This window comes from Cryptomeria japonica, chromosome 3 (genome assembly GCF_030272615.1).
Source record: "Cryptomeria japonica chromosome 3, Sugi_1.0, whole genome shotgun sequence".
NCBI lineage: Eukaryota > Viridiplantae > Streptophyta > Pinopsida > Cupressales > Cupressaceae > Cryptomeria > Cryptomeria japonica.
Genome location: NC_081407.1, coordinates 322,222,704 through 322,238,107, shown reverse-complemented (window position 1 = coordinate 322,238,107; position 15,404 = coordinate 322,222,704). Strand labels below are relative to the sequence as shown.

Below are 15,404 nucleotides of genomic sequence, written 5' to 3'. Positions count from 1 at the left end.
ATCTACACATCGTGTTGTAGTCTATACAAAAAAAATCATAGAACAAGTCCATGAAACCATCAGAATCTAGCTCTTAGCCAGCTAAACCTTTTGGTCACCTGCACACATGAAAATGGGAAATATGTTAGGGTTGTATAGGGGTTTGCCTTAGTAAAACCCATGTTTTGGTATTTTTACCTCCATAGGTAACTAGATAAAAGATCAAATAAAGACACGTAAGAGAAGTAATCCCTACTATGGAGGAAAACCCCTATTTCTAGAGATCAAAAGATAAATAAGATATGATAGATAAACAATTGAAAAGATTAATACATATGGGATCAAAAGACAAACAAGAAAGTATTATCAACAATTGTGGCTCATCTCTTATGATAACACATGTATTATAAACTTTGATACAAGTCTTTGCTTCTACTATGAATGTCGAGATCATGGATAACTTTTGGTAGAGCTTCGCTGTGTGTGTGTGTGTGTGTGTGTGTGTGAGAGAGAGAGAGAGAGAGAGAGAGAGAGAGAGAGAGAGAGAGAGAGAGAGAGAGAGAGAGAGAGAGAGAGAGAGAGAGAGAGAGAGAGAGAGAGAGATTTTCAAGTTGCAAACATGTATCTGAATGAGCAATAAACAAAGACTTTTATTGCTTAAAATAGGTGGACATAGTTGTTATGGATGCACTTGCGTTATATAGCACATGTCAAGAAGGTTTTGATACAGAATATGCTCGTTTGAATCTTGGAAACTTTTGGGGCATTTATGTGTCATGTAAATATTTGTATGTCACACTATCATCTAGTCAATTTCATCCCAAATTCAAACCATAGTTACCTTTGCTATTCATGAAGCTATAATCATGAATTTTGTCATAAATGCACCAGACGCAATGTTCAAATGTGAAATTGGCACATGGTGCAATTTGTGACACTACAATAATAGAGTCCCATAACCATCTAGTTCGAACAGTATCAAACATTACAGATTTATTGGATCTTGTGTCTCTTTAACAAGGCCCAGATTGTTTTACAAACTCCATGGTTATCAATCATGTAGTAGTAGAAGATTTGAATGCAGGGCTTGAAACATCCTATGATTACTCTCTACAAAACCCTTTCATACTTACTTTATTCCAAAGAAGATATGATTTAACATTAAGATTGCATAGAAAATGTCTCAAAACACTTGGGCCTATGCCTCAATACTGCAACAAACTACTTGTTAATGACATGGAGATTCAAATTCAATTGGGTGCCTTGCCAGTCATAAAATTGGATTTATGCTTTATATGAGAAACTGCTCACTTAATAAAAGTGAAAAATTAATACATGTGTTATTTACTATAATAATAATTTTTCACAATAAAAATAATTTAAAATGGTCATATATAATTTAGTAATGAAGGGCCCATAGCCTCTACTCATCGGTCTTTGTATTCCCCTTACCAAAATTAAGAAAATTACAATACAATGCTTGAAGGAGATTTAGTTCATGGTATATTAGTGTCCTCTATACTTTTAAGATGGTAAGGTTTCTTCTTATGACTTTCAGGAACTTAATGTATAGATTTTAGTTCAATAAAGATTTACGGTATATGTACAACTTTATGATAGTGTGGTGAAGTGACCTAGTTTAAATGCTATATCATTAAGAGATTTATTTGAACAAGTAAGTTGGGTCCCAATTATGTGGAAGTTTGCGAGCAAAAAAAATTAACGCTAGAAATGGGCACCTGTTTAGCTTCGGGCCCCCGACCCATAGAAATAAAACGGGTGGACGTTTTGAAAAACGGCTGTCCATTTAGGATTGGACCCCACACAAAATGGGTGCATGATTTTTAGAAACGAGCACACGTTTTTAAAAACGGGTGCACGTTTCTAAAAATGGGCACACGTTTCATAAAATACTATAAATTTCAAAACGAGTGCCCGTTTTTTGAATTTCAAATAACGTGCGCCCGTTTCATAAAATGTGGAGTGAGAAACAACCCTATGCCTCGGTTTTGGCTTCGGGTTAGGCTTGGTGGGACCAAGCCTATGCTTGAACCTCCAAAAAATGGCTAAGGCAAAAGAATATCATATTTTTGCCTTGCCCGAATTTTTTGAGGGCTTTCCTGATCGAATTTTTTGATTAAACGAAAACCTATTAAAGTTCTCAGTGTCCTTATTTCAAAAATATAAATTTCATAGTGATAAGATTATTTTTACTATTTTTTCATTATTTATTAATCAAAAGTGGTACCTAAACCTAAAATACCGAGGTTTAGTAAAATTTTAATAACTTTTTTGTTTTTAAGCTTTTGGAAAAATAAATTATATGACATCAATCTACATACAATTCTTTTGAAGATAAAAAAAAAAAAAAAAAAAATGAAATTTTCATCAAATTATAGTGGTCATACACCTGACGTTTTGAAAATGTACTTTATAGTCAATTAAAAATTAATAAAAAAAATAATAAAAAATAATCTCATCAATATTTGGTGTCTTAGATATCTTTTCCCAGAAGGATTTGCAAAAATTCATTTATTTGCGTCAAAAAATGGTGGTCGTATACATGTGGTATGGTCTCGAAACATGCATTTTGAAAAAATGGTTTTTAAACATGCCTACTAAAAAACAATTTCTACCATGTGGGTATTGAAATAAATTACATATTTGAAAAGTAGACTCTGTACACTGCATTTTCTATTAGTGAAGTCTTTTGAAATTCAATCTCTAAGTGCCTCAAATTTTGACATCAATTGACAAAAAAATTGAAAAACAGAGAAAACACCTCCACTTTTTGCCCCAAAGTGGGACTCAACCTCTTGTAGCCACCCTATGCATCAAGAGTATTGACGAGCAATTAGATGGTCCAAGTTTAAGAACATTGACGAGCAATCAGAAGGCCACTAAATCAAATACATATAGATATTGTTAGTTTAAGTTATGATAGAGTGATCATCATATATATTGACATAATTTGTTATTTTATATATTTGTTTACAAAATCACAGTATTTTATAGTTTCTATCTTTATAAGCATTTAATTTTCATTAGAAAATGACATTTTAAATAGAAGAGTGTGAAGATATACCTGCCGGCCACTAATCAACTACATGAAGAAGTTAAGAAGAAGTTAACATGACTGGTGGTTTGAAAAAAACCTAATAAAACTTGGCTGTCATTGAACGTGACAAAACCTTAGAAATGACCGAGCGAGGAAAAAATTAACAAAGTGACTTCGAAATTCACGATTTAGAAGTCGACAACAAAGTGACTTCGGGATTTACAATTTACAAGTCGACACCAAAGCGACTTCGAGATTTACAATTTAGAAGCCGGCACGCCTTCCTAGTTAGAAGCGGGATTTATCTCTTATATCCAGGTAAAGCCAGCGTGATAGTATTTGCGTTCTATCCTGCGTGCCATTCTTTTCAGTTGCAACTCCCGTCATGGATGCATTCAAAATTTCCAAATCTGAAATTCCTTTCGGAAGCGATAAAGAATATCATGTGTTTCTGAGTTTTAGGGGACCAGATGTGAGAAATACTCTGGTTGGTCATCTCTATGAAGCTCTCACTGTTGCCGGACTAAATGTCTTTGTGGATAGCCACAAACTGGAAAAGGGAGAAATAATTGGGTTGAGCTTGGAAAGAGCAGTGGAGAACAGTTCCATACGCATTCCGATATTTTCACAAGGCTATGCAGACTCTGCATGGTGTCTCAAGGAGGCCGCTGCCATTTTGGAAACCCCAAGCAAGATCATTCCTTTGTTTTATGATGTGGATCCAACTGATGTTAGATATCCTCTCAACGATTCCAGTCCGTACAAGCAAGCATTTCTAAGACACTACGGCCATCCAGATCGGTACCAAGAAAAAGAGATTGATGGATGGAAGCATGCCCTTGAAGAAATCTGTTCTCACTCAGGCTGGTCCAGGGATATAACTGGAGGGTAAGTAACTGTATAGGTGATAGTGTTTTTTTTAAAATAAATAAATTGATCACATGTTGAAGTATATATTTAAATTAAAAGTTTGAAGTTATTTTAAGTCAAGTATAAGTAAAAGAAGAGTTCGCGGAAAATTAGTAATTTAAGTTTGTTTTAGTATAAATCATATTGTGTAGTGGATTGGGCAATAGATATATCCACTCTTATTTTGAGACCTTGTATTTGGGAAATCAAGAAGGGAATCAACGCAAATTTTTAAGAAACCCCCCTCAAAAATGGTGAAAAATATTGGTGAATTTTTTGTTAGTTGGAGATTGAAAAAAAATGTTGGTGATTTTTTCATTTTTCATGGAAACGTAATATAAATTTGGTTGGTGAATTTCTTGGAATCAGGAAAAATCAGTAGAGAAAGTTGATGAATATTTATCTTTCTTTTCCAATATAAATTAATTATTTTGGCAAAAGAAACATTCGATATAAACCAAAAATTAATATTTACGGGCAAATTTTTTGAAATATATAGAACTATAAAGTTTATCTTGACGAATCATGCTTCAAATAAAATACATAAAATAGTTTTACTGGAAAATTACATCACTATAAATATATTAATATTGAAAAAGCCTGTACATAGTAGATATTTCAAAACCACATTTACAGATCCCCATTAAGAAAAATGGAAGCCTTGGTTTCCCCAGGAAAAAAGACAAAAAGAGTCATAGAAGAAAATGGCGAAATATCCATATTCTCCAAGTATATATAAATACAAAAAGACAAAAATCAGAATTAGAAGGAGAATTCATTCTCCAAACCAATAAACCCCATCCTACAAAAGTTGTGCAAAGCAAAACAACTAATCAAAATTGTCAACCACCTCTAGCGCCTTTATCTTTCGTAGGAAATCATGACCCATTGTGGCCGAATGACGATGGTGGCCAAGTGCTCTGTTGTTCAAATGCAAAATAAATAGTTGGCAAACGACCGACTCTATTCCCTCCTCTAGTTTGTGGATGTCATTTGCCCAACGGATACCTACACCAATTTATACCCAAAGCGCCATATCCAAATCATCCACCAGAAAATCCCCATCAAACACCTCTCGTAATAGAAGGAGAATGTCAACTCTTCTAGCCCCCAAATCCAGAAGCGAAGCCATAAATCTGGAAGAAATGTCTGAGTTGACTCAGTAGCGATTCTCATCAACCAAAAAATCAGGCCCAAGTACCATTTTAATGGCTTTTTATTCCAATTCTTGAATGAAAGGAATGTGATGACCTTTTGTAATGCACTTTATTCTAAAGGTTGAAATCATGCCCAAGAAATCCATTTGACATCTTTTGCACCTCAACCTAATGGGATTGTCCACGATAGGCAACCACCAACTCCACACCAAGGCCAGAAAGCTTCGTCGAGAGATTGAATGAGAATATGACACAAGTTCACAACACCATAGAGTATAAAAGTCTCCACATGAGTGGCTAGCTCCCCATATTAAATTTTTAATGTCATGCATATGTGAAATATTAATGCAAGCTGCTCATAACATCAATCTAAATAAATGCTTGTCCCATAAGTGGTACTATCACAACCATCTACTACCAAGTTGGGTAAGCTATCCACTTCGCAATTCTCTATAAATGTGGTTGGCCATATACTAAAAAAAATTCGACATTTTATGAATGATAGAAGCTTAATAGTTAATACTATTCTCTATTGACAAAAATCCAACATGACATCAACTTCGCCAAGGAAAGTTTCATAAAAAATCAATGGAGAGATTATGAAAATCCTCGAGCCCCAATAAAAAAAATATAATGTAAAATATGCTATTGTTTTACAAATTTATAGACATATAAAATCTTAAATTATTTTTTAATTTTTCTATATAAAAGATTTACTTGGGTGAATTAAATGCTTTTTCATTTTCCCTACGTCTTTATTGCCCCTCCAACTTGGCATTCCTCAATTAATTTTAGCGACATCTTAGTATACGGATCTAGCTCTGCTTTGGGAAGTTTTTTTTTGGTTTTCCCACCTTGCAGTAGGATATGTTTCCTTTTGGTTTTAACTTTTGTTTGGCCAATTAAATACATAAATTTCATTTTAAAGACATTAAATAATAATAATATATCGCTATTGCACTCGCGATACAATAAAAAATGCCACTTGTCTCAATTCTGGTAATGCTTTAAACAATTTTTTTGTTACATGTTAGGCCCAAAATTGATCCTTTTTCGTTGATATTTGAGGATCCAACGATGGATGTAATTCCTACTTCCTAGTTGACATAATATTTATTGTACAGATGGGTATGTTTCGGTATGACTATTAATATAGTGTGAGGTAATAGCAGGAGCTATGCATGTGAAGTAATAGCACAAGCTCCCCAAGAAGATTTGGAAATATTTCTAATAAACAATACAACTCCTTGAGTGGCTATTCAAATGCATGATGGTAAGAGATGCATTAATTCCAATTAATGTGGAGAGGATTTAGGTGGTATAGCCATCCTTAAATCATGATGAAAAGTCAAGATGCCTCCTAATTTCAACCTTCTATTCATTGTGCTTAATTTTCTTGTTGTGATTGAGCTTGTTGCAATGGAAACGCCTATTATCCTTTTAGCCACAAAGTCGCAGATGGCATTCATGAGTGATATAACGGATAAGAGGCTAATCGAGGTATTGGTGAACGACCATGATTACATTGACACGCTATGAAAGAGGTTTAGGGTAAGGAATTGTTGTGGTCCCAACAAAAATATAGGGCATCTTCCAATATCCCTTCTTTTTCCCTCGCTATGCTGTTGTATTCGGGTGTGTCCACGCAACGAGCAAAGAAGGTCACCCAAATGTTATTCAGACACTCATTTCTGGGTAATATTGATGGAAAATTAGATAATATGGATGAGTATTTGCGTATTACACTCGCACATGAATACTACCTGAGTCAGGCACGTAGATTCCTAGTTGTAACCACATTGCAACCAAAGGTGCTGCAAGCTCATAGGAATACATTGTGGATTGAAGTATCAATATCTTGTTGTGCATGGCTCATATCAAATTCCCCGCTGATGATGATTGGCACTCGGACTACTTTGTAGAACACAAGATATCACCAAGAGGGGGGTGAATCAGTGATTATAAACAATTTCAAATTGTGTGTGCAACTAGTAGGATAATGAAAACACTAACAAGAAATCACACAATACTTCTCCAATATTGCCTGAGACATAATTTCCTCAATCCAAGCCATAGGAGTCATTGCAATAATCTCAGAGTACATTGACTCACATAATCTGCAATTCCGGTTAACCCTATACCGGACCAATATCTCCACCAAAACACTTTATCCACTAAACTCCATTTTCCTGAGTCAAATGCCTCTGCTACCATTTTGCAGTTTAAACCATCCATTGACACTTGCAACAGTAATCCAACTCACATATGTAGATGTGTAGCCAGGGCACTAACTACACACATTGCCATCTCATCTTCTCCCTTATACTGATAGCAACCTATCCTTACAATTGTCCTTTTCAAATTTGCGGGTGAATGATGTGATCAACATGTAGCTCCCCTTAAGGTCCTGTATCTCCTTTAAGCCTTAGGAGACATCAGTTGTGCATTGAATGCATAGTGCCTGCCCATGGTTATATTCTCTTGCTTTTTTCTCCATACTTTCTTGATTTCTCTCCTTTACTCATTTGCAATCTTTGGAGCAGTATTAATTTTCTTTTGCTGAATAGTCCCTGTTCTACAAAATTTTGCAGTATGACCAAAGTTATTGCAGTAGTAACATACTGTGTTCATGCCAACTAGATGATCATGGGGTCTTCTATTAATCTGACTTGTTACTTTTCTCTTGACCATGCTATTGTAGCCAACTATCGGAACCAATAAATTTATTGATCTTACAGGAACACTTCTTCTTTTGTTCCATGCAGGTCTTTGATTCTCATATGCTTTATAACTTCTTCCATATTGAGCATGATTGTTACACCTTGCACCTTTGTTGAGGGGGTGCGTGTAGAGGTTGTCATATGACTGAAAAATACTTCTTTCTACATTCATGACCTCTATGGTCGTATCCTTTACATGAAAAGCAGTAACCGGAGAAGGAGGGCTTATAACTTACAAATTTATTTTGCCAAACAAGTGGTGATCTTGCAGGCTTGTTTTCTCCATTTCTACTTCTCTGGGGATTGATCTTGATCTATCCAATTTCTATAGTCCTTTCACCCGATCCTTTATTTATCCACACTTGTTTTGTCTTGTGAGCAACAACATCTCTTAGTCTTCTACCGATAGGAGGTCTTCTAGGTTGTCTTCTTATGTTCTTATTTCTGATGAATTCCATCTTTTCTCAACTTTCATATCCCTTTTGTATCAACATTATCCCTTTTTGTAGCAGCCACCTTTAGCTTTATGTCTTCATTAGTCATAGTTAGGTCCACCTTCTTTCTCAGAGAATTCTTGATAGCGAAGGCCTATCCATTGTCATTTTCACTTGAGGAGACAAACTGAATTTCTTTGTTGGAGATATCCTTTCTTGTGGAGCATTTGCCGACATCATATCCAATTCCTCTGGTATCCTTGGAGTGTCTTTATTTATTCAACATTTTATCCAAGGTCATCCGGTATAAGCCTTCAACCACTTGCCTTTAACTTCTTTGATTGTCTAATCCCAGAGAGTTATGATGTATTCCATGCATGGTGTGAGATAAGCTAAGAATTACCACCAATCGGTAGGAGTAGATGAACCAATGCACTTAACTTGCCAACACCCAGTGGGAATGGATCTTTGTCACCTACTGGCCAACAACTGGTGGGAACCGTTTGACATTACATTGCTCTCTCTACTTCTAGCATTTCACTAATATGACTTTCCTAAAATTGAGCAGATACATCTTCAACCAGACATATGACCCGGTAGACTTCCCATTCGTCTTCCTTTCTTTCTTGAGGCAACACAATTTCTGTTAGTCTTCTATTCATTCAGTGACAACATCTTCATCTGGTGGGAGTCCTGCTAGTTGACATCAAACTTGCATACCGATTGCCTACAAATTCTTCATTATTTCAATATTGCTTTCTTACCGGTTAACAACAATACAATGCCAACACATTACTCACCGATTGACATTTCCATAATGACAACAATCTCCAATACGTACCCATCGGTTAACACTAACTTGTGTATGGGTTGACATCCCATACCAGTTGACATCAATGACAACACAATGCCAACATACTTAACTATTGAATTTTTTCTAGATGAGGATGACTTTGTGCTCTAGGACACAACAGAGATAGTAAGCCTAATTGTGCTAGGTCGAGGCTAGGAGTGGATTCCAAATGATGATTGGAATGCGAAGGACATCGCCAAAAAAAATGTTCATGCAAACTGTGGATGAGACTGCTGGGCTAAGCAACAAGCCAAGCATGGTAGGTCGCTGATGATGGGAAAATTAAGGGAGGAAGCAGCTTGTAGGTGTGTGGGTACTGGGTTCCGATAATTAGGTTCTAGTTTCTTTTCAATTTCATGGTCGCTCGATATGGGGCCTTTTGTTTTTTGTATAGATAATCAATAGATGAATAGTCAATATGTATATGTAGCGATGTAATTATCTATGAATCTAGTATAAATTAATATGTAGGAGGTTTGTTAGTAGGTCTGACTTGCTTCATTTTGGTAGCTATGAAGTAGCTTGTCTCTATGTAAAAGATTTTTCTTATTACAATGGGTGTTGGCCCTATCCAGCGATTAATATATCATTAAAATAAATTCATTTGGTTATATAGAATCATTTTTATAATTAAATGCATAAATTTCTTTTTAATGAAATTAACTAATAATAAATCATTGCTATTTCTCTCGCGATACAATGGAAAAATGAAACTTGTCTCATTTCTGGTCATGGTTTGTACAAATTTTGTCCTATCAGATCTTAGGCTTGGAATTGAACCTTCATTGTTGATATTTGATGATTTGATAGTGGACGTGATTCATACTTCATGGTCTAAAAAAAGATTAAAAAAACAAATAACAATGGAAAAAATGAAACATTGAAACATATATCGATAAAAGGAAATTCTTATGAGGGTGGGATAGCAGGATGCATGCTGATAGATGAAAGAACTTTACCCTGCATGGCTTCTTGTCGAATAAATTTTGTAGCGCGAGATAGCAGAATCTGCTAAAGAGCTAGGAGTAAATCTACCTCGCAAGGGTCATAAGGCAATAAATATATGACCATGGGGTAGCGGGATGCCATTAAGATGTGGTGAGCCTTACCCCATAGCGGTCAAAGGGCTCAAAGTTAAGGGGATGTGAAGTGGACCGACGGGAGGACAAAAAAAAATATTTTTAATAATTTAAAACATAAATTCCTTTTAATGAGATTAACTAATAATAAGACATTTCTATTGCACTCGTGATACAATAAAAAAATGCCACTTGTCTGAATTTCAGTCATTCTTTGAACAAATATTATTTTGTTAAATCTTAGCCAATAATTGAACCTTTGTCGTTGATATTTGATGATCTAACATTGGATGTGCATTGTGATTTGTAGTATGCAAAATATTTTTTAGTAGAAAATATGAATATAGATTCACTAGTTACTATCAAAATCCATCCTTTCATCACAATGGTGTGTCTTGGAAAATTCATATCATATCGATTATTCACACATTTAAAGTGAGTAGTTAATATGTACAATTAATGCGGCACAAGTGATACGACCAAATCAATCCCAAAGCATACAAAGGGATAGATGAAAAGAAACAAATAGAGGTAGTATTGGTCATTAAAATGGTTATCGAAAAGTTAAAAGAAAGGATCAGAGGATAATCTTGTTCAATAGTTGCTTCTGGATTTGATTGTGTATGCTATTTTTTTATCATCACACGTTGCCAAATTGGGATGATTAATAGAAAGGATTCTTGGATAATAATGGACATTATCACATGTTTCCAAATTGGGACAGTTGATAAGATTGTGAGTGCAAGGTAATTGAGGCTCAGGCGGCCTGTGGCAGACTGGCATTACTCATTCGTTAGCCTGAAAAGAGCGCCCAAATGTAAAGCTATAAACTAGTAGCCTCCATTTCCAAGTATTAGCACCAAAAAAATGAGCGAGATACATTAACTTCTATAAAAGGCAGATAGGGGTCCAGGGGTTTTACAAATCATTTGTGTTTCACTATTTCACGAATTGTAGAAATTGATAAGTATAGGAGTCAGAAGCTGGTTAGTATGGAGTCTCCAATGCGCCTTATTGCAAAGAAGAGGAAGACAACATTCTTAGGTGAAATTACAGACAAAAGGCTATTAGAGGTTTTGAATTATTCTCACTGTTTGATCATTACGACAGTAAGAAGGATACTGGGAGAGTTCCTCTTCAAAAAGCATAAATACAAAGTAAATATAAAGATACGAGTGGTTTTTATGGCCACCCTAGTGCATGTAGATGTCCCTAATGACAACATTTGTGATGCTATGTCGAAAATTATTCAAAGAATCTTTTTTGGGGAAACTTGAAAAGGTTATGGGAAATATTTATGAGGACCTCACTCTCCCATACCCTAAAGACTACAACATCATCATTAGGGCTGGGAAACCAGTGCCTTGGCTTCCAATTCTGGTTATTGAGGATCTGAATGTTTTTCAAGATAGAAAATTTGGTATTATGTAGAATGTTTGATTCCTATAATTTTTTTTGTATCAAGCAGAATGAAGGGGGTGAATGGATCTGTTGTTACATGCAGACTGATGGAATTGAAACTAGTGATGAAGAGGATATGGAACCCATGAGTCTAGAGGGTCTAGAGGACATAATGAAAGAAGGAGATCTAGGTCCCAGCACTAGCACTCAAGCTGGAAGGAGTCACACTCCTAATTTAGATGTCAAAGGGAAAAACATTGTCTCTAGGAAACTAGAAACACCATAGAGACTTGCCTACCTATTATAATTTTTCAATTGTGTCCATGTTGTCACTCATCTATTTCTAGTGGTTCAATTTTTTTTTCATAATTATCTAGGTTTTTGGGTATGGGAAGACTAGCAGTGATGCAATCGTTATGCCATAAGGGCAATTTTTAATATCAATGCATTTATAGTATGTTACTATGGATAGATGGTTTGGATCTCTAGTTCAATCATTCTACAAATTATGTAAAACTTTATACTATTAATATAATAGTTTTGGTTTTGACCTTTTGTTAAAATAATTTGCATGGAAAAAAGGTTAATTTTTTTCAGTGAATTCATTTACTTGCATAAACCACCAAAAGAGCTTGGTTTATTAATATTAAATCCTTTCTCAACTAATAATTATTCATTTCTATGTACTCGCAGTACAATAGAAAAGTGACACTTGTTTCAATTCCAGTCATGCATTGTTAAAATTTTATTTTGTCATAGATTAGGTCGGAATTGAATCTTCGTACTTGATATTTGATGATTTGACGGTGGATGTGATTTGATCATTGATTGTGTGTAGTTGGTCCCCCATCACTTTAATTATAACTTGATCCTATTCTATCATTGTCATGGTCGGCCCCATGTGTTAGTCGTCTAATCGCTATGACTACAAGCCTTTCTATCTTACTGTGCACCTTCCTCGAGATCAACGGCTTAGATCTCCGCGTAATTATGCAGTTAGTTAAAAGTTCTCGTTCACCTTAACTCCGCAGCCCCACCTGCACACATGGCACATGGACCTCGCTAAATTCAGGCACCGCTCATGTGGACCATTAATATTTTGGCACGTTCAAGGCCATATGTCATACTGGAGATGTGGGCTCAATCTATCTGCTCTGCTACCCGTGAACTATATGGAAAGAGGAATATTGTTTCATGAGATAGTGAGACAAAGGGGATAACAAGAGAAATGTAACCCTGCTACCCCGCAACAAGGAAGAAAAGGGAAGAGTTGTCTCGTGGGGTAGAAGAATACTAGAACAAAAGGAACAATGAAAGAGATTGTTGTCTCGCTACCCCGCGACATGGATAATGATGGAAAGATGACCCCATGGAGTAGCCAATATGGTAAAAATACAGGGCCTCGATATCCCACAAGGGGTAAAATAATACATGAAGGTGGCAAATTTTTTGTCAAAGGAAAAATTTTAGAGCTTAATGAAAATTGAAGGTGATGGAAGGGTGAATTCCGAATCTCGAAGCCACCAAGCCGAGCCTACACGTATAAATTAAAGGTAGCTTGTCTAAGGAAATTTTTGAAGCATAATCGCACACCCTGTATTCAAAGAGCATCCAAGAAGTGATTGAGGAGTGAGCCAAGGTGATTCTAAGTGACCATCAAAGATGACAAATTGCGTCTAAAATCAAGTAAGTGGTTTTAGAGCTTGTATCGTTGTGATTTTGTGAAGGAATTAGAAGTTGAATAGGGTTTATTCTCGCATGGTAGAATATAAATTTTCTGCCCTAGATTGTAAGAATGGCTTCCCCAGTAAAAGATAGCACCTCCCTGTTGGTAGCAACAATAAGGGAAGACTAAGAGGGCGGGGGGGGGGGGGGGGGTGAATTAGTCTTCATCGGATCTACAAACTTAATCACAAAAATAGATCTGTATTGTTGGATATTGTTGGTCATTGATTCTGCTAGGATATGTTGTTGTCATTGATGTCAACATATTCCTGTGATTTTCTCCGGTGTGTTTGGGAAGATCTTATGATCCAGTTTTGCAATTTAGTTTTGTTTATCATTATTTTCCAGAGTTCAGTATTTCCTCCAGTATATTCCTGTGTGATCAGATCTTTTGTTGAGATTTTGGGATTTTGTGTGGGATGGTGTTGTGTATCTTCATTTCAGATGGATCATGATTTCATGCTCTACAAGTTATCTTTCATTGTGACAGTTCCTGATTGGTTGTGTTCTTGAGTTTCAGACGTTGACAGATGAAGATTTGATAAGTGGTGTTGGGCAACTGTTTCTGATGATTCTAGTGTGCTTGTTGGTGTTTCCTAGTCCTAACCTATTTGTTTTGATGATCTGCATTGTTTGTTGTGTGAGTTCTTGATGGTTTCTATGAACTAGTGATGATCTTCATGTTATGCGGTATTTTTGGTGGTGTAGCGTGTTGTGGTTGATCTTGGCATGATTTCCAATGGAGTTGAGCATTTGAGAATTTGAATTAGGTCCATGTTATGTCATGTAAATCATATATTGGTTCGATGGTTGATATTTGTATCGTGTGATATAATTTTGTAATTGTGAGTTGAGGGTTTAGTCGACCTTGTTGTCAAGGTTGATGATTTGTATATATAGGTGATATTGTCATGTAATCTAGGTGTGGTGGTTGTGTCTGCATTATCAGAGAGTGGTGTATGTGTGATCAAGTGATTCATATTTCAATGTTGTGATTAAGGATAGATTTGTGTTGCGGGGTAGACAACTGTGTTTAACCAAAATTGTAATCAGGCTTTTGGAGATGCTATTCTTTCAGTTCATTTATTTTGCATTGTAATTCAAATCTTATTGTAAGTCAGTAAGACTTCCCTAAGGGTTGTATCCTTCTGGGTCATTATCTTTTTAGCAATGAGCTCTAGGTAGTGTGCTTGAATGCATGTGCATTCCCCACTGAAATATTTTTACATACTACTGCAAAGTATCATCTTACTGTGGGTAGGTTCCCACCATGATTTTTCCCTTAACTAGGTTTTCCACGTCAAAATCTTGGTGTTTTGTGTCGTGCCATTAATTTTCTTATCTTCATTATTGTTGTAGTTTATCAGATCTATTTTTGTGATTAAGTTTGTAGATCTGGTGAACACTGATTCCCTCTCCCCCCATCTCAATCTTCCCCAGTCTTTCACTAGATCTACAAACTTAATCACAAAAATAGATCTGATAAACTACAACAATAATGAAGATAAGAAAATTAATGGCACAACACAAAACAACAAGATTTTGACGTGGAAAATCCGGTTATGGGAAAAACCACGGTGGGAACCTACCCACAGTAAGATGATACTCTATAGTAGTATGTGAAAATGTTATAATGGGGAATGCACATGCATTCAAGCACATCGCCCAGAGCTCACTGCTCAAAATATAATGACCCAGAAGGCTACAACCCTCAAGGAAGTCTGACTAACTTACAATAAGATTCGAACTAAAATCTGGAAGAAATGAACTAAAAGAATAGCATCTCCAAATGCTTGATTACAGTTCTAATTACAATTCTGGTTAAGCATAGTTGTCTGCCCAGCAACACCAATCTCTCCTTAATCACATTATTGAAAGATGAATCAATTGATCGCACATACACCACTCTCTGATAATGCAGGCACAACCACCACACCTAAATTACATGACAATATCACCTATATATACAAATCATCAACCTTGACAACAAGGTTGGCTAAACCCTCAACTCATAATTACAAAATTACATCACACGATACAAAGATAAACCACCTGACCAGTATCATGATTGACATGACATAAGAATCAG

At 35.8% G+C, this 15,404-nt stretch overlaps 1 protein-coding gene across 1 annotated transcript; it reads left to right on the top strand.

Moving 5' to 3' along the window:
* Positions 1–3,422: 3,422 nt before the first annotated feature.
* LOC131874129 (disease resistance protein L6-like) lies at positions 3,423–3,929 on the top strand. Its single transcript, XM_059217372.1, has one exon. The coding sequence runs from the start codon at positions 3,423–3,425 to the stop codon at positions 3,927–3,929; it is 507 nt and encodes a 168-aa protein (XP_059073355.1).
* The last annotated feature ends 11,475 nt before the right edge of the window (positions 3,930–15,404 follow it).